Raw genomic sequence first — 20,609 nt, forward strand, 5'->3', positions numbered from 1 at the left:
CGGCTTCCAGAAACCCAATATTGGATCATAGATAGTGAAGTGCTGATAAATGTTTAGTAAACTGCTCTCTGGGAGGAAAAAAAGCTCAACATGTAGCATTTGCCGATTCCCATGGTGTAAATATTGCTCCCGTGGCTGACTTCAGGCTGCCAACGTGACATGGCTGAGTGTGGAGCTGGGAAGAGATGCACTGTAGCTCACATCACACAGTCTTTCCCCTTGCAGTACAATAGACAGAAATAACTCCTGGACAATAGATAATAGTACAATGCAGTAAAAGAATTAGTGAGTACTGAGTTTTCAGTGTATATTACCTTTAAAAATATAATTGACCGAAGTTATATATATGTCACTTACATTTTAATAATGACTCTATTTAGTGACTGGAACTCACAACTCCTGAAACTGGAACAATCTCTCAAGAGCCGTCTGAGCCAGCTACAGGCCACCACTGGTGGATCTAATCACTGTCTCAAGTTAAACGGAGAAGGACAGAAGCTTAAATTCTCACAATGTCTTTTCTTGACTTTACTCTTAAATATGTTTATTTGACTTTAATCAACAGTTAATATGAGACCCAATTAAACAAAAAAGACTTTTGCTGAAAAGTTCTGTCATAAACAGTGTATGACTCTAGGTCTGTGGCTCTTAATTAGGGGGATTTTGTGCTCTAAAGGGACATTGGCAATAATTAGAGACATTTTTGGTTGTCACAACTGGTGGAGGGAGGGGTGTCACTGGCACCTAGTGAGCAGAGGCCAGGGATGCCGCTCACATCCTACGTCACACAAGACAGCCCCCCAGCCAACCTGAAGTCTTCATGGTGTCCAGACTGAGAGACAGTGCTCTGGGTCGTCTGTGTAAGATGAGATGTGATCAGTTTCTTTACAGCTTATTTCCAGTCTTTCCCCTAAAATATTTCCCTCTATAGCAGGAGTGGTTTAGCTCACCGTGTTTCCCCTTTGCTCTTCACTAGCGGCAACTATATAAATCCTCGTGCTTGCTTACTCCTTTTTAGGGCTCTGATTTTCTGTTTTTTATTTTAACTTTACCAAGTCTTTTATTAATAAGACAAATTCTCTTTAAAAATAAAAAGGATGAATGGTTAGATGGATGAAGAGTTGGATGGATGTCTGGGTGGGTGATGAATAGGTGATGGATGGATGATAGATGGATGTCTCGATGAGTGATGGATGTCTGGGTGAAGGTGGGTAGGTGATAGATGGTTGGATGGATGATGGGTGGATGGATGGATGGATGGATGGATGGAGGGACAGATGGATGGGGAAAAAGTAAAAGAAAAGGAAGAAAGAAGGAGGAACTTTTGCTTTGGAAATGAAAAACACTGAAGACAATTGGGGGGCTGCCAGTAAAAGCTTTATAAGAAATATATTTAAGTAAATATTTTTAATTTCAGAGAAAAAATGATCCCTATTCTCTTGCATCCCTGGTGTCCTTTGAAGTTAAGAAGATGCCTTATAAAGACCAGCCAGCAAGACTCCCAGAGGGGAACATAGCAGTGAGTATCTTAGAAATATACAGGCACAAACAATTTCATTGAAATAATTGCTTTTTAAATTGCTCTTCTAGCTTGTGCTCGGTTTAAGTGCTTATTACATTGAGTTGAGAACAGTTTCCTCTTCAGATCACTATTTTCTTATTTCAGCCTAGAAATTACTTAGTGTCATTTGATGAAATTTTAATCTTTAAACATAAATTTCTATCCCCCACCCCAAAAGAATCACAGGGCAGGACTAATATCACTTTCAATTAAGCCATTCTGTTTCAGAGAAGTCCAGACAGCAGTGATCATTGTAATGAAATTGTACTAATTGTTTCATTATAACATGACTGAGTGGAGAGGGCCCAGCCTCTTCCTTGGGGGCAGTTGCCAGACACCAGCTGCATGCCATTGGACATAATCGTTCTTTTCTATGTAAAGGACCATAATTCTTACCTGGGGGTAAAAAGTATACTATGAACTTCATTCGAATGAAATTTTATTTTTAAAAATTGAGGCTGTAAAACATTACTGACCCCCAAATGTGTCACAGCCCCACCACTGACATCCTCAACGCCCTGACAAGGCCTGCAGAGCAGAGGGGAGAATGGGTGAGGGCTGAGCAGACACGGTCACCAGCACTCTGCCTCCACAGTGGGAGGGATCACAGGGTTTCAGGAGACACACTAAGATTTAAGCCTTCCTCTCTTGGTCATCCACTGACATTCACACCCCCACATCCTTGTACTCAGAGTACCGTTTACAAACCAACAGCCCCAACATCACCCGGGAAATTGTTAGAAATTCAGAAGCAGGTCTCACTGCAGGTGCATTTCATCAAAAGCATCAGGGTATCGTGTTCACAGTAAAATTTGAGAAGCACTGCTTTGGATGGTATATAAGTTGATACTACCACAATGTCTTAATCAGCGAAGGTCTTCAAGTGCGATTGTAATGTTTAATCTTTCTAACCTAACTACTTTTAGTAATTTAAATTAAGTTAATCCAGTGATTCTCAACCCTAAGTATTCAAAAGAATCATCACTCATGCAACGTAAGGGTATATACCTGCTAAGTCTTTACCTCGGTTATCAGGGTAGGTGCGTCCTAAGCGGGGCTTGGACACGGTGCGTTGGAAGAGCACAAGTGACAGTTCTGCAGTGACAGTAGGATCCACAACCTCTAGCACAGGCAGGCGCGCAGAGGAAAACGCAGTTTCAAAGTAGGTTTCCTGGGCCTTGTCCCGGATCCACCCACTCTAATTAGAAAGCCTTCAGGGAGCCCCTCTACCTTGCTGAGGCTGTACCCATATTCACCTGAAAGAATTGTTGAGACAATTGATAAATTATATAAAGCTCTAAGCATAGTACCTAGAACAAGGTAGGTCTCAAGTCTCAATAATAGAAACACTCCCAATATTGGAAATGTTAATAGATTTGCAAAGTCAAACTATTCCATTTATCTTCAGACAGAGTGAGAGGAGAAGAGAGAGGGAGGAAGGGGGGGGGGAGAGAGAGAGACAGACATCTATGTGAGACACATCGATTGGCTGCCTCCCACATAACCCCAACCGGGGCCAGAGACCGACCGGAATTGAACCTGCAACTCTTGGGCCCAGCAGCCTACACTCCAGCCACTGAGTCAAACTGGCCAGGGCAACTTAACTTTGGTGACAGTTTAAAGCAAGCACTGGCACATCTTTCTTTGTTTAGTTCACCTGTCTTTCATGAGATGTCTGTTATATAGTCTGGATTTATGTTCAACTTAGAAAATAGAGGCTTTGGGTTTTTACTATAGAATGTTCATCCAGAGAGGTTCAAAGGCTTGTAGCCCCAAGGGAGATAAATCTGGGCCCTTTTGTTGTCTCTGAGCACATGTTCATTAACAGAAACATATGTTACAGTCGATTCCATCAAGTGTTGCGTCTTTCTGTGCTGGCCACAGGTGACAGCCTGCTGTTCTCAACTCATCTCAGAAGATCCACAAAATGATCAGATACATGCTTCCTTCCCCCACCCCCACCACCCTATTACTGCATTTTATTTTATTGTTTTTCCTTTATTTATTTTAGAGAGAGAGGAGGGGAGAGGGAGAGAGAGAGACAGAAACATTGATGAGAGAGAACATCGACTCGCTGCCTCCTGCATGTCCCCCACTGGGGATCAGGCCCACAATGTGGGCATGTGTCCTGACCGGGAAACAAACCGGCGACCTCTTGGTGCATGGGTTGATGCTCAACCACTGAGCCACACAGGCCGGACTATCACTGCATTTTAAAAGCCAGTCTGTCACCTGAGGTAGATGATTTGCCACAACATTCAGGTAAAGGTACCAGCAGGTCTTGGAGTAACACTGTTTTTGTTTTTTTTTATCCTCATTCGAGGACATTTTTCCATTTTTTGTACAGACAGAGTGGGAGGGAGAGAGAGGAAGAGAGAGAGAGAAACATCGATGTGAAAGGGACACATCGAGTGGCCGCCACCCGCACGACCAACCAGGGCCGGGGACAAACTGCAACCGAGGTACACGCCCCCAGCGGGAACCGAACTCGGGTCTCTCCGGACCGCAGGTGGACGCTCTAACCGCTGAGCCAAACCGGTCAGGGCGGAGTAACACTGTTTTGTTCAACCCATACTTTAGTTACAACGATAATGAGATACCTAGGAACTTAACTCTTATTTATGTCGATTAGCCCGTGGTGAAATTGGTTTCATTATATGTCAATTTACTTAAACTCTTAGAATCTGTCCATGATGTTAAGTGAGCACTCAACTCTACTGGAAAAACATTCAGACATTTTTTATAGTGAGTTCTCAAAAGTCTTGTCATTCTTACCTTGAAAAGAGCCCCGAGGGAGAGAATTACTTTAAGGTGGTAGAAGTCATTACAATCGGTAGCTTGGCCCTGGCTGGTTTGGCTTAGCAGTTGGAGCGTCAGCACGCGGCCCGGAGAAACCCGGGTTCGGTTCCCTCTAAGGGCACATGCCTTGGTTGCAGTTTGTCCCCAGCCCCCATTGGGGTTGTGCGGGAGGCAGCCACTCTATGTGTCCCTTTCACATCAATAAAAAAAAAATACAATCGGTAGCTTGAAAATCATCAGAGCTCCAATCTCTACTCTGCTGCGGGGGAGGAAGTCTCGCGGTTCCTTCTGCATTGAGACTAGAGACTATTCGGTGGTTCTCCTAGCCCTTCTGTGGGATGACTAGTTTGTTTATACTCCCTTTCAGCATGGTCATAATTCAAGCATTTTTTGAGGCCTATATAAACTTTACAAAGTGAAGAAATGGCAGCCCCCTCTGCTGCTTGACTGGTGTCTGTGGTGGTAAAAATCAGCTTCCCATGTGACAGGACACTTGTCATGTTCGGAGGTGAAGGGACAATTGCGTGAAGTAGAGGGACAGGACTGAGCACTGGGTCATTACAGCACAGCAGAAAAACTTTCCTCAGTTATCTGAACACTTTTTTTTTACTTACCAATTAAGTTTGACATTTGTGTTTCATGTGACTAAAGCCAAATTCCAAAGGTGGCTGTTATAAAATATGTCATGAAAATCTTTATTTAAAAATGCATTCATAAACTGTGAATATATTTGATTTCCAGAACTGTTAGCGAAGCTTCTCAGAGTGGAATTCTTCTATGAAACAACTGTTTGGAGTTCGAACTTAGGATAGTGATGACTTACCTCACAGGGGCTATGTCAGTGTTGTTAAAATGTGTGTTCAGCTGGTCCTCCTTATGTTAAAATGGCTCTATAGGTAGGGTGTCTTGCTACATTTATTTAAAACATCCTTGTGACCCCACTGAAGTATGTTTACACAAGATTTTATGATACATAAATACAGATGTCAACATTAATTACAGCTGCAAATACAAGGGAGCTTTTCCCTTCTATCTTGGTATTTTTGTCAAAATATACAAAAATACATAATAAATGCCAATGAGAAAATGTAGGTATATTAAAAATTTATTTATTGTCTTTCAACCATAACAAAGAACAAGATTTACGACATGATGAAGGTAAGATTAAATGTTCCCTTCTTAGTATTACTTTAAGAAAATCTAAACAACTTACAATTTATGGATCCCACTTCCTAAAATTGCAGGTAATTATAAGTGAATTATTAAAACTTGATTCTGTTTCCTTAAACAGCTATAGGTTCTTGATACATAAAAGTGAACTAAAATGGTTTGTTGATTAGCTGGCATGCAATGTAATTTTTCTCCTTAAATTTTAAGTACTTCAGCTACTCAGCATTACCCTTTTCTTAAAGCAATTAAAATCACCATCACAGCGCGTGTCCTTAAGGTAAACCTTTAGTCCTAAGTACATCTCAGCTTCTGCCGTGGAACCACTTCTTGGTGAAAGCATCTTGGACTTGGGTCAAGTTAATCCCAGCTTGTGTGAGGTTGTGCAGGGTGTTCAGAGCTGTGCAGTCCCGCGTGGAAGCTACCAGCCACACATGGATACCGAGTACCTGAGACGTGGCTAGCGTGGCTGAAGACCTGAATGTGTGGTTTTAGTTCATTTTTACTCATTTAAATGTAAACTTAAAACTGCAGCCGTATAAAATATTTTTCCATTAAACACAGCTTTATGCCCTGGCCCATGTTGCTCAGTGGTTTGGCTGCATACCAAAGGGTCACAGGTTTGATTCCCGTCAAGGGCATGTACCAGAGTTGCAGGTTCGATCCCGGGCCCAGTCTGGGCACATGCGGGAGGCAACCAATTGATGTGTGTCTCTCACATGGATATTTCTCTCTCTCTCTCTCTTCCCCACATCCTTCCCTCCCTTCCACTCTCTCTAAAAATCAATGGAAAAAAATACCTTCAGGTGAGGATTAACAACAAAAATAAACACAGCTTTATTGTTTTGGTAAGACTATATTTCACTTAAACTATTATTAAAAATTTAGTAATTGCTATGTGATGCAACTATTAAATATACACTGGATTGTGGAGAGTTAGTAAAAACAAAAAAGAAATATAAAATATGAATATTTTTGTATTAATTACAAGTTGAAATGATAACAGTTTTGAAGTTTAGGGTTAAATAAAATGTATATTAAAATTAATCTCCCATCTTTCTTTTTTCAAATGTGGCTACTAGAAAATTTTTAATTTTAAAGTTTTAAATTAGACTTGCGTTATATTTCTGGTGGACAGCAGTGATCTACAGCAGGGTTATAGAAGGTTCCAGCTTAGAGTGGATGAGAACATGGGGAGTTTAATAAATCTTACTTGAAATGAATAAAAAAATTCTTCCTGTAAATCAGTGATTATCATTAAAAACTTTAAAAATTAAGACCCAATTTCCTCATTCTTTATTATCCAGTGGATGATGTAAGCTTCCTGTGGTTTTGTCAAAAGGAGCTACAAGAAAAACACAAATATTAGAAATAACAAATTTTTGGTATTTTCCCAACATTTATTTCTTTACCAAGCTTTCCCAAAATCCTTCTATAATTTTCACATTACTAATACAAATTTAAATAAATTTTGGTCTTATGAGTCTACCAGTTAAGTCTTTTCCTTTTTAGCTTGCCTTGCAGTTCAAGTTTCTGGTTTGTATGTTTGTTTGTTTATTTTTAATCTTCATCCAAGGATATTTTTACATTTATCTTCAGATAGAGCTGGAGGGAGAGAAGGAGAAAGAAAGCAAAAGAGAGAGAAACATTGATGTAAGAGAGACACTTCAGTCAGTTGTCACCCACACAACCCCAACCAGGGCCAGGACAACCTGCAACCAAGGTATGTGCCCTTGGCCAGAATCGAACCCGGGACTCTTTGCTTTGCAGGCCAGCGCTCTACCTACCGCTGAGCCGTAAGGGCCAGGGGAAGTTTCTGGTTTATTGATACAGAACATTGAGCTTCAGGGAAAGCTTTGCTGCTCCACCTATTTCCCCTGCAGGTAAAATGCCCCCATTTCATTGTCGCAGGAGTCCCGAATCAGTGTGTTCTCAGAAAGACAGCTCCTTCCAAGACACGTGACTCTCTCAATAATGGGCCACGTTGGACTCTCCCCCACCTCTTCCCAGCAGCGCTCCTCTGCACCAGGACTCTGGAGTAACACCCTGGGGCGGTGGTGTTGGTTTTGTGTGTTTTCACTCTCTGTAGTGTAGTGGAGTCTTGACTATGCAGCGAAAAGCCTGGATAAGGTTAGAACAGTGGGGGCCAAGGACGGTCTCTGAAGCGGCAGCCATTTAGACTCAGAAGATGGGGCAGCCCAGCGCCATGGGATGTCACAAAGGCAGCAGCGAGGGGAGCAGGATGTAAGTGTGGGAGGACAGTCACTCCAAGGTCACCTATTTTAAAAATTCTTTATGTCCTTTCCTCTTAGTTAATTACATATAATGACATGTAGAACATATATACAGCATGTGTACTCCTAACATTTAAAGTGATCAGAGAAAAAGTATGAAATTTTTTAAAGGAACATCATGTTTCTGGAAGCAGACTGATAATAGTTTGGGGAGGAGAATTTCAGAATTTGGAACTGAAGAGGACAGTGATGGTCATCTGCTCTTGGACTTTTTAAGATGCTGTTGTCAGAATCTTTAGAAGTGAATGCAAACAAAAAACCAGTAGATTTTGTAATTACACCTGTAAAGCTGTTTTCTGCTTCAAGAAACCTTACTCAGCATATCCTGTTCAATTTAATTTTTGTTGTTATTGTTAATCCTCACCTGAGGATATTTTTTCATTGATTTTAGAGTGGGAGGGAGAGAGAGAGAGAAACATCGATGTGTGAGAGAGAGACCTATTGGTTGCCTCCTGTGCAACCCCGACCAGGGCTGGGGATCAAACCTGCAACCCAGGTACATGCCCTTAACCAAGATTTGAACTGTCGACCCTCTGGTCCACAGGCTGACACTCTGACTGCTGAGCCAAGCCAGCCAGGGCAATTTAATGTTTTATTCTTACTTTCCCATTACTTCTGAAAAAACCCCCAAACCTTCAGATATCATTATTAGTTCTTTCTAAGTGACCTCCCCTGTTCCTTTCTATAGATAGACTAAATTTATTTATTTTTTATCCTCACCCGAGGACATTTTTCCATTTTTTGTTCAGGTAGAGTGGGAGGGAGAAAGAGGAACAGAGTGAGAGAGAGAAACATCGATGTGAAAGGAACACATTGAGTGGCTGCCACCCGCACAACCGACCAGGGCCGGGGACAAACTGCAACCGAGGTACGCGCCCTTAGCGGGAACTGAACCCGGGTCTCTCTGGATCGCAGGCCGACGCTTTAACCGCTGAGCCAAACTAGCCTGGGCGGGATGTATTATCTTTAAATTTAGTCTATCTAGCATCGGCCTGCGGTCCAGAGAGACCCGGGTTCAGTTCCCGCTAAGGGCGCGTACCTCGGTTGCAGTTTGTCCCTGGCCCTTGTCGGTTGTGCAGGTGGCAGCCACTCAATGTGTTCCTTTCACATCGATGTTTCTCTCTCTCTCTCCCTCCCTCCCTCCCTTCCTTTCTACCTGGACAAAAAAATGGAAAAAATGTCCTTGGGTGAGGATAAAAAAAAAGATAATACATCCCAACCTGCAATAACCAGATGGCCAAGAAACCCAGCAAAGTATTCGGTGGCTAGTCTCTTATCCATCTATTTTTATTAAACTAAAAATCTGAACAGTCTATGGCCTTTATTTCAACTCCTTTAGCTTTTTTCGTTTTTGTTTTTTTTTAACTTACACATCTAGAACTATTTTCCCATGTTTAATTTGAAACACTGGGAGGTGACTTACGATATTAATTAGGTGAATCGGGATGGAAATTGAGAAGCATCACTGCCCGTCTCAACTGCGCGCCACCTACTAGCAAGCTGAGGCGACCTCCAACACGTGCACAACATACAGACTGAAACCGTATTTCCTTTGTGGACTTAGAGCTTATAGAGAAAAACAACATAAGAAACCTCAGAATTTTACATGGCTCCAGATTTTCTCTCTCCTGGAGCCATGTACCTGGGCTGTGAGTTGACGAACACTACCATCCCTTTCAGTTCCAAAATTCTGAAATTCTTATTGCCAAAGTGGTGTCAGTCTACTCCCCGTAGCATTAGGGTCACTTAAAATACCACTCCATGCTCTCTCTCCACGCAGCTCACCATGTTGGGACTGTACGCTGATTTCATGTATCATCAGATGGAAATCATAAGGGAGCAGAATATAAAAAGAATTGATTAAGAAGTGATCTGTTTCCTGACTTGCTCATGCAGGATGCACGAAAGGATGGTTTTAAAATAAATTACTTAAGCTGCAGAATCCGGGTGGCCTTGTGCCTGCTTTGAGCCCCCGTCATGCATTTCTTCAGTGCGTGTACCATGTGCCCTGCGTCCTTCCACTGTGCCAAGGGTAATGCCTTTGTGGTCACAGAATGTTTGCTTCCGACTGGTGTGCTGGTGAAGTCGGGGCGATGCTGGCAAGGAGAGCTGCCAGTCAGAGGGGCAAAGGGTAACCGTGAGGAGGTTACGGCCAACTTCTCTCGCTCTGAGAGCACGGATCCGGCCCTCGGCACTGTTGTCCATGTGGAGTGACTAGCAGTCTCACTACTGTCGATTCTGCTGTTTGGTCTAAATATAAATGATATTTGCGTTTGGAGAACCCAATGAATTAAGTCATCAGTATGTCTGCTGCATAGAGGAAGTGGGCCAAGATGAAAGGAGCAATAAAACCCTGACAAGCCGAGGAGAGCATAGACAGGATGCTCAGATCTAGTTAAGAAGGCAGAAGCAAAGAAGCGAGCAGGGTCGGGGCCCAGCCCCAGAGTGCAGGCTCTGAAGACATCTGTATGTTTCCAGCCTTCATGAAATCATCCTCTCCCGACCGGAGGGTCAGAGAAGTGTGGCCTCAAGTTCTTGAGTGTGCGTCAGGAGTGGACTCATGATCCTTCCAACCAGCTCAGTTACAGTGCGAATCACTTCCACCAGTCTAGCTGGGGCAATGCTTATTCTCTCTCTAACCAGATAGGCCTGCCTTGGTGAAGAATATTTTGGATCCAAGAGTATATTTATTTCTCTTATGCTTGACAAAAGCTGTTAGCAGAGTGGTTGGTTTTGTAGGGGCGTCTGCAGTTTGTTAGCTCTCTGGCTCTCCAGAGGCACAGGCCCCCAGCAGATAAGCTGTAGGAGAGCTTCTCTCCCATGTTGGAGGGCAGGAGCGGTTCACAGACACCGAGCTGCAGTCCTGCTGGGAAAGTCTCATTCACCTGCACGCTTTCTTGCAACGGTGGGGCATGAAATGAGTTCCAATAGCATCTGAACAATGGATTTAGGATTGAAGGCAGCTCCAAAGCATCAGGACATCTGGCGTTCACTTCAGTTACTGTATTTGCTCCCATACAGTGCAATCCCCCGTGGGCCCTCCTTCGCGGACGGAGCACAGAACCTCGCGACAAAGAGCACTGACGCCGGTCAGTTATGTGAATCAGCCTCCGGGACTCGTTTTCTCCGTCTGTAAAATTGGGTGGGAGAATGAGGTGATTTCTAACCTTCCTGCGCCTCCTGCAATCTGTGGTGTTCACAAGCTCAGCTCTCAATTAGATTAGCTCAGTTTGGTGGAGAAACATGAGTCAACAGACTTGGCCGTTTGTAGGGTCTACTTTTAGCCACTGGTGTAAAAGGTCCAGCCCAATTTATGGTCATTCCTTTCCACCTCGTTGGTTCCTGATCCACCTCAATTCTGTTTTAGGGTTTCTGTGCTCTTATAAGCCAAACATCTATAGTATGTCTGTAATTAGACTCTCACCCAACCTGGGACGCATGAAAATGTGTGAGTTTTTAAGATCCGTGTTCAAGCACCATAACCCCTTCAGTCTCTCCTCAGACGATTTCAATTATTATATGGATCCTTTTAGAACTACCCCCAATATTATATTGGCAAGTGCTGCTTTATTTCACCAAAGAGTTTTCAAATTAGAGCTCACTTGCTTTATTTTTCATTTCAGATTAAGACATCAGTTATTTGGGCAACCCCAAATGTTTCCTTCTCCATCCCGTTGTGGGTGATAATACTAGCAATACTTCTTGGATTATTGGTTCTGGCTATTTTGACCTTGGCTTTATGGAAGGTAAGTTTTTTTTACATTCTTTTCCTTTTTAAGTAGAGAGGCCACGGAAGGGATTTAGAAGGATATATCTAGGATTATAAAAAGACAATGCTAGAGGTGCAATTTGGGGGTTTTAACAGACTACAAACCAGAAAAGAAACATTATAGCTTGTTTGCTTTGGCAAACACATTTCTGTAGCTGACATTTAAAAAGGCTGGGGTGTTTAATGTTGCTTTTCTCTTGAGATTTCTTATAAATAAATAGAGAGAGAATTAGACTTTATTAGCTAAGACCTGTGATCTTCTTTCCAATATGCTTGGAGTGTTAATATTGTTGTGAGGACTTCTTTTTCTTGTTTAACCAAGATCTTAAGCTTTTTATTGAAACAGACCTATCAGCAATCCTTTGAGATTTTTCTTTACAAGCACTACACAGATGCAATTAGTACAGTAATTAATTGGTACTTGGACTATCCAGTAGGGCAAATAGATCATGCATGTTATAATATTCTTGGATTTGTTTTTCTTTTTAATCTTGCCAATTAGTTTGTCTCCATTAGGAAGCCTTCACTTACTGTTTCATGTGTCATACTGAAGTTTGTTCTAAAAACCTACAATAGAAATTAATTTCTGGCCCCCAAATGAACATGACTGCCAAGTGTCACAGAACTTTCCATTCCAAACCAGAAACACTGTCAGGGTCACATGACTGTCAGAATAATTAATCCAGTCACATCTTACTTATCCACCATTGTTGTGTCTGTCCAAAAATCATAGTATGTTTTTATTTTAAAACAACATGCAGCAAGCTTAATAGACCTATAAGCAGAGAAAACCTTGCCTTTTAAGTTAAATGTTGGCGTTCCTGGTCATTGTCAGCTGCTCTGTGCCATCCTAAGCCCACAGAGTCTCACACACCTTTAGAACTAGACCTGTGTGTTACTCTGTTGTTTATGGTAACTGTATTTCCATAATATAGTTACATGTGGCAGTTGATAGAACATTGTGCCTACAAGAGAAAGGCGACTTGATAGTTGTAAGCAAAACCAAAGAATTGGGCTTCTCATGACAAAACAATACATAAAAGTTGAGGTTCCGGGTTTCTAGGAAAAGATATATTCTTCTAGACCAAATACTAATTTGAAATTCAGGGGGATGAACATTCTAGAATCACCTCTTCCCTGAGCTCCTGGTTAATCTTTGCAAAGTCCCTAAAATGTTCTGGGGTTGAAATAAATGACCAATGAAATTCCCTCTGTACGCTCTCTGCTCCACCGAGTGCAGCGGGACACCCAAGCATCCCTCACTTCCACCGGGAGTCCGCCCTGAAGCCTGCATTGTATTTCAGGAGAGCATTTCTCTCCCCTCGTCAGCTGGTCATGCTGCTGCTGCTGGAGCCAGAAAGTGTGCGGAAAAGTAGAGAGGAAGTCCCTGGGCCAGGCCACGGTGCCCCCAGGAGAAGATACCAGGCCCAGAGTGGTTTGTGTAAAGCAGGGACACTCTCCCACGATCAGGACAGGCAGGAGGAAGAACAGGACACCCCGCCAGCGCAGGGAGTTCCTCTGCAGGGAAGGCTGACTCTGCTTCCGCCTCCGAATCTGGAGGAGCAGGGAGCTGACCTCCACAGAGCTCTGAGTTCCTTAGAAAACACACAAAGTGAAAATCCTTAGCACGAGGGGTTTCACAAATTCCCCAAATGACTTGATTTTATAGCCCATTTTCCTTCTCCATAGTGCGGATTCTTTGACAGATCGAGACCCCCCCAAGACGATATGAATGACAGGGAACAGCTGACAAGTGAGAAAACCCCCGGTGCGTGAAGAGGCAAAACCAAAGACCCCGAAACCCCACACTGGTCCTGTTCAAAGACAAGAAGACACATGAGGGTGAAACAAGGTTTTCCTGGACCTGCCGATGTCCTAGGAAGTGCAGGGGACCGGGGAACTGTCGCCTCATCTCCACCACCCTCTGGAGACATTGCCATGGAGCCCAGCGAGCCTTGTGGGAAGGAAATACTCTCAACACTGTAGAACCAGTCAGCGTCATGGCAGATGTCTTTGGCTTGGGTCAGTCTTTATTTGGCAGACACTTTGAAATGGGGATGGGAACCGAGGCTGCCTTCCGGGTAAATCCAACTAAGGCCGCAAAGACAAAACATCTGAATTACGATAGAGTTTAGAAGGTGAACTAGGACCAAACCCTCCAACACTACTGTATCCAGCGGAATATTTGACACCTCCCTATGGAAAAGATATTTCTAATGATGTTACGGCTCAGGGAGACAAGTATATGTTGTTGCTGGTACTGTAAAGTACCTTTGAAATGACAAAAATAATCTTGTAAGCAAGGATAACTATTTATGTTCCATTTCTCTAGGCTGATATTCTGGTCATCTAGAGGATCTGGAAATTAAGATTTGGTTAGCTGGTTTTCTAAATCACTCACTAAATTTCTTCCTAACATAACCATTTTGTGCAGATCACTTAACAGAGCTTCTTCAGCGTTGAGGAAAAGCAAATTGTATTAGAAGATAATTTCACTTCATACTTTGCTGCCTTCCGCCTGAAATTACTTGTATTCACACTTTCCAGGAACTCACATCTGCTTAATGTAGCTTTGCATAAAGTTGCGTTTATAGTTCCTTTTATTAAAAAAATAATATTCGTTCCAATTCTTTAATTAGCAATACACAAATTTCAAGGTACTCTCAACCCTGTGTGGTGTTTAAAAGTTATGGTAAAATCTCTAGAGTCTGTTAATAAAAAGGCAGTTTAACAATATGGGTAAACATTTTTAATATCTGTAAGGAGTAACACCAATATTTAACTTCAGATTAAATACCTATTTACTATACCTCAAACTTATTATGTACACAGAGAAGATGTGTTAAACATAAATAGGAAGGAAATGCAAAGTTATGCAGATGTAGATGAACCTAGAAAACGGATTCCCAAGGATTTTATTTAGGACTGTTTATTCTAATTTACTGCTCATTTTTACTGGTAATCTTTATAGTACATGACTTTGGAAAATTATCTTATAAAAGCTGTTTTCCCATCGTCATGAATTTAGCCATCACAAAAACTTGATGTTTAAAACTTGTAAATAAGCCATAATCATGTGTAATATTAACATTTTTGGAGTAAAATTGACCAGCCAAATTCATATAGTCTGCACAACTTTGTATCCTTTTTATAATAATGAAAAGTTACTATGAAGAAATGCTGAACAAATTTTTATATTTATGTGCAATATTTTATAGACCTATGTATCTAAAGCATGTTTACACTGGCATTAGTTATTTTTAAGTTAATATCCTGAATATTAAGTATGATAGAACAAGCAGACCCAAATCCTTACGTTTACAAAGCCATTGGAAAAATGTGTATCCCGGTTTCAATAACCACACTTTATTTGAAAGAAGAGCCGAACTCACAGACACTAACTTTTCTGTCGTGCTTTAACCTGGAGACAAGCCATCTGGCTATAGCTGCAGAATTTCTTTGGAGAGCAAATGAAAGGCACATGGAAGAATATTCTGATGCAGTTCATATTCTTCCTGCTTGTGAATAAAATCCTGTCATGGTAGCAGTTTCGATCTGTCAGGAATGAAGTCTGGCTCCCAGTGTATGTGGCTGACTGTGGGTGAGAACCGCACGCACCCTGACCCATTTGAGGGTCCCACCCCAGCCTCTGGTCTTAGGTGTTAGTTGTCTGGCTGGAATTGGTTTTACAGGGAGGTGGCCATCTATAGGATCAGAGGGATCTCAGATGGGACTCTCTGGCCCCAAATAGTGCCCTAACTCTTGTCTCCTTTTGAACCAATAGAAATGAGCACGTCTGGGTTTTTGGTCATAAGAGATATCTAAGAACACACACCCATTGCCTTTTAAGATAACATTGGTGAAGGGACGCAGAACTCTTTAGGGCTAGATAAATGTGGGACCCTGTGAGACCACTCACACAGACACCTGGGGAAGCCAGAGGGCTGGGACCCAGAACAGAGCAAGGTGTGAGGCTTCCAAGGCAAACTCTGCCTTCCCCACAGTCTCAGCCAAGAGTGGTCCTGCCTAAAGGGATGAGCACTGCTCCCTACAGGCGTTTCACAGAGGCCACCACGCACACAGTGGCCCTCTGAGCCACTTAGAATGTGGAAGCAAAGGGAGGAAGGGGACACTGAGGTCAGGTGACCCTTCCTGCTATCAGTTCCTGGGCATCCCCTTTACACACAGGACCCTCTAACCACGCTGAGTGCGTCTGCTTCTCGTCATGGGATTACCGATAGCTTTCGTAACTCAGTGTCCTGCTTTTCTTAGAATCTCTCTGTGTGTCAGATATGTTACAACTCTTGCAGCTGGTCTTTAAGACTTGGAAAATGGTAAAATCAAGTTTTACAAACTTGGAGATTTTTATGCATATAAATACACAACATGGACTAGTCACTGAAACCCTATTTCAACTCAACTCTTTTTTTTTTCCCTGTTCTATTTAAATACACGTGTAGATATCTGAGAAGATTTTCATGTAACTGTTCACCTTGTCACTAATAAAATAAAAACTGAAAGACACAATGATGTACTTGTGGTTTGTTTTACAAGCAAAGAAAAGCTTTCCCACAGTGGCAGAAATCAAACTTTCTGTCTTTACACCTTGATTCCTTATAAAAATAACCTGGGAAGAAATTTAAAAGAGCAAAAATGCATCACTTGTTTAGGATGATGAAAATTTTCTCAAATTCAATTGTGGTAATGTTTGCACAACTCTGAAAATAATACCAGAAAGCACTGAACTATATGGTTTCAATAGGTGAGTTTTATGGTATGTGAATTAAATTTCAATAAAAGTGTTTAAAAATTTGTTAGGTCATTTCTAACACATCCTCCTCCCCCACCCCACCCCAACTTATATCATTGATTTCTCTTCTCTACATTGCCTTTCAGATTTGGACTGTATATAAATATTTTATGAAGCCTTTCCTGGCATCTTTGGCCAACTCAAAGGCTCTTTCTATCCGTCAGTGACATTTTGTGAATGACCACACTTTTCCATTTGTTTTCATGACTGTGTTCCAGCTGAACTGTCCCTCAATGAGAACAGGAGCCATATCTTTTCTCCTACACTTAGCACCAACATCTGGTATATGGTCAGTGCGCAAAACCACCTCTAAGATGAATGAATGAATGAATGAATGAATGCACGAACATATGTGCACAGTAATTTTCATGGGGAACATAAATGTTTGCAATTTGCTCCCAGTTCAAGCCTCAGGGTACACGCACTTTTACATTCTTCTATTTGTAGTGTTCATACAATGTTGTTACAGTTACCTAATATTCTACTCAATGTGAGGACCAGCCTTTGTTTAATCATCCCCTCTTATGGAGAATAGATATTCACAGATTTATATACTGAGAATAACTTTAAGTGGAATACTTTCATTCATAAGGCTTCTTTTCATTCATTTCAATGAACAAACTTTGCAAGGGTGAGAGTGTTTGGTCAAAGTGTATAAAGATTTTTGTAGTTCTGTATCACATTGTTTCTTGAGAATGCTAGATCAATTTTCATTAACCTAAATATACCATTTCCTTTATAATTCTGTCAGTGTTTAAAAATATTTTGGTACTTATTTTTAAATATTACTTTTTCAAATTTATATTTCACTAGGATTCAGTATATTTAATATACACATTTAATTTTGAATTCTAATATTTATTAATCATTCAATACAGACCAATTTATTGGTCACATTCCATAGGATGTTAAATACTTTCCCCTTTTCTGGCCAGCATTCTGCGTCCCAGCGAGGTGAGCCCAGTGTCTGCGTGTTCTCCCTCTGGCCAGAAGCAAGCCCACTCAAAGGTTCCTCCTGGCCTTCAACGCCATTTTGGTCCAGGATGTCTGTGTATCCAAATGAAAAAAAATGCAACCAAATAGAAGATTCAGTATTGTTGGTGCTGAAGCTCAAAGCACCATCGCAGTACAAACTAGTCTGCGGGGCAGGACTCCCCCAGGCACGTGGAAGGATCTCACTGGGCCAGCCCCCTGGTCACAGCCCACGCGTGCTCAGAGTGAGGCCACAAAGGCTGCTCATTCTTTTCCCGCAGCGAAGTGCTTGGTAGTTGAACGCGTGCGGTGAGACTGCAGTCTTCTCAACAGAATGTGTTGAATCTTTTCTTATTTCCAGCCATTTGGGATGGACACACTTGACTGTGTCAGTACTTTGTACACACTGAGTTGGGATCTGGGTGCCTAGAGTGGCAGACGAGATCAGGATCGGTCCTTGCAGACTTCTGGGACCAAGTAGGATTGATTCTCTTGCAAGTCGCAGACTTCCTCTGAGAAATCTGCACCATACTCACAGCTACCTCTGCAGCACCAGCATCCTGGCAGCCCCGTGAAGAGCCACCGCACGAAAGCGGGTTTTTTGTTTTGTTTTGTATGTGCCCCTTGTAGGAACCGAACCCGGGATTCTCTGGTCCGCAGGCCGATGCTCCAACCGCTGAGCCAAACCGGTCAGGGCCACAAAAGCGTTTTATTGATATCCATGAATATTACTACAGTTCTTTCCCTGGGGTCTGAAGTTCTTTCCGCAAGATCTATACAGAGGCTTTTTCTCCTTCGGAACTCTGATTACATTAAAAGGTTAATGTCTTTAGCACGTGCAGTTTAAAGCATTAAAGCTTTGGTCTCACTTGAGAGCTGAGTCAAACCATCGCCCCCAGGGGTGCTTCAGCCCGCGGTGAGTTCGGAGTGGCCAGCGTGCATCGGGCAGGACGCCGCTTCCCGTGTGCGACCCGCCACACCCGCCCCCAGAATACCATCTGCCTGACACACTGCCTTTGGAATGGTTTGTGAGCAAAGTCTCTGTTATTTATGATTGTTGGCCAAAATCCACATGGAAATGTAGCCTGATGCTAGCGTCCCTTAACAACAAAGTCTTCAGTTTAACTTCTATCGCACCATGCTATGACACAGAAGGAATGTCCTTAACTGTCCATGCTTGTTGTTCATTTTGCTTGTGTACTGTGTTGTAGAAACAGCCAAGTGATCACCTTTAGGTGGGATTTGTTGTTGAGCAATAAAGTGGATCTCCCTGGTTTTAAAATTTTAAATTTCAACTTTCATTCACTTAATTGACTGTAGGGTACCAGTATATTTAACCATTTTTATTTCCATAAGAATTTTCAATTTTTAAAAACTTTGTATTTTGCCCTGGCCGATTTTGCTCAGTGGTTAGAGCATTGGCCTGCGAACCAAAGAGTCTTGGGTTTGATTCCGCCAAGGGCATGTACCTCAGTTGTTGTTTGTCCCCAGCCCCAGTTGAGGTTGGACGGGTGGCAACCAATCGATGTGCCCCTCTCATGTCAATGTTTTCTCTCTCTCTCTCTCTCTCTCTCTCTCTCTCTCTCTCTCTCTCTCCCTCTCCCTCCCTCCCATTTTATCTGAAGATAAATGGGAAAATATCCTCGAGTAAGGATTTAAAAAAAACTCCATATTTCTCTTCTATCTTAGCTCCCTAGGTCAGGAAGTACCACAAATTGGGTGGCATAGAACAACAGAAATTTATTGCCACATGTTCTTGAAGCAAGCAGTTTAAAATGAAGACGTCACCAGGGCATGCTCCCTTTGAAGACTCTAGGGAAGGTTCTGTGCTTCGTGTAGCTTGTGGTCCCAGTGTTCCTTAGCTCATAAATGTCTCACTGCAACCCTCCCTCTTCACAGTGTGCTCCTTGTGTGTCTCACCTTGTCCCCCTTCTGTGCGTTCTATGTCCAGGTCCCCCTTCCCTTCATTATTTTAGTTCTCACCTGAGGATATTTTTTTCCATTGACCTTTTTAGATAGAGTGGGAGAAAGGGAGGGAGGGAGGGAGAGAGAGAGACATCAATGTGAGAGAAACACATTCATTGGTTGTCTCCTGCACAACCCCTACTGGGGCCAGGGATTGAACCCGAAAGAGAGGTATGTGCCCTTGACTGGGAATTGAACTTGCAACTCTCTGGTCCACAGGCCAATGTTCTAGCCACTAAGCCAAACCAGCCAGGGCTCACCTTCCTTTTAAATCCTCACCGGAGGATATGTTTTTTATTTATTTTAGAGATAGAGAAAAACATCAATGTGAGGAACATCCATCAGTTGCTTCCTGTACATGTTCTGACCGAGGACCTAACCAGCAACCTTTTTGGTGTCCTGTATGACGCTCCAACCAACTGAGCCACCCAGCCAGGGCCATGTTTCCCCTTGTTATAAGGACACCAAGTGTATTGAATTAGGGTTTATCCTAATGACTTTGCTTTAACCTGATTACCTCTGTAAAAAACACATCTCAGCTACAGTCACATCCTGAGCTAGTGGGGGTCAGGACTTTAGCATAACTTTTTGGGAGAACACAGTTCAAGTCATAGCATCCTCCTTCAAAAGTATCTATCGGGGATCATCTGTAATACTTTCAACAATTAAAAAAAAGTATCTATCATATAGGACAGTTTGGCAAGTGAGCTGAAGATGACAAAGCACATATGAAGAGTTTTATGAGAGTATCTTTATATCAGTCTTTTGATTTATACTGACTCAGGTAATACACTAGTGTTGCCCAGTATAATAGATTTATAAATTTTATGTTTTCCCTCATTTGTTGCCTTCGTGTACATATTTGATGATTAAGACAGTTGCATTATTTGTATAATTGACTCAGCTGCTCTGCTCTAAAATTTCCTACCACTGCCATTCATGTTCTTTCTCTTCTTTCCCCTGGAAATATCTTATCTCATGGACAGTATGAATCTATGTCAGTTTTGTGATACATTAGAGTAAATTCCTCACTAATTAGAAACTAAAGAGTGATCACTGAGTTAAGAAGCTTAAGGGAAGTGCCTGTCTTTGGGCTCCAGGGCTTGATCCCCGGCCCCACTGTTCAACACAGGGAAGGCATTGCTTAAATCTGCAAAGACCTAGCTCTGGCCAGAGTAGCTCAGGATTAAAAAAAAATTTGCAATGACCCGGAGCTGGGGAAAACAGCTACCATATGGATGATGGAGCCAAGAATATAAGACAACTAGCATT

The 20,609-nt window shown here is 42.2% G+C and overlaps 1 protein-coding gene across 1 annotated transcript in view; it reads left to right on the forward strand.

Moving 5' to 3' along the window:
• The window catches only part of ITGA8 (integrin subunit alpha 8), a 210,531-nt gene extending 196,407 nt beyond the window's left edge, over positions 1 to 14,124 (forward strand). Inside the window, exons 28-30 of the mRNA XM_036263831.1 lie at positions 1,418 to 1,519; positions 11,445 to 11,567; positions 13,280 to 14,124. Of these exons, the coding sequence (XP_036119724.1) occupies positions 1,418 to 1,519; positions 11,445 to 11,567; positions 13,280 to 13,366 (312 nt within the window). The 3' untranslated portion in view covers positions 13,367 to 14,124. The remainder of the gene's footprint in view (positions 1 to 1,417; positions 1,520 to 11,444; positions 11,568 to 13,279) is intronic.
• The last annotated feature ends 6,485 nt before the right edge of the window (positions 14,125 to 20,609 follow it).

The sequence above is a fragment of the Molossus molossus genome, unplaced genomic scaffold, assembly GCF_014108415.1.
Source record: "Molossus molossus isolate mMolMol1 unplaced genomic scaffold, mMolMol1.p scaffold_m16_p_1, whole genome shotgun sequence".
Lineage (NCBI taxonomy): Eukaryota > Metazoa > Chordata > Mammalia > Chiroptera > Molossidae > Molossus > Molossus molossus.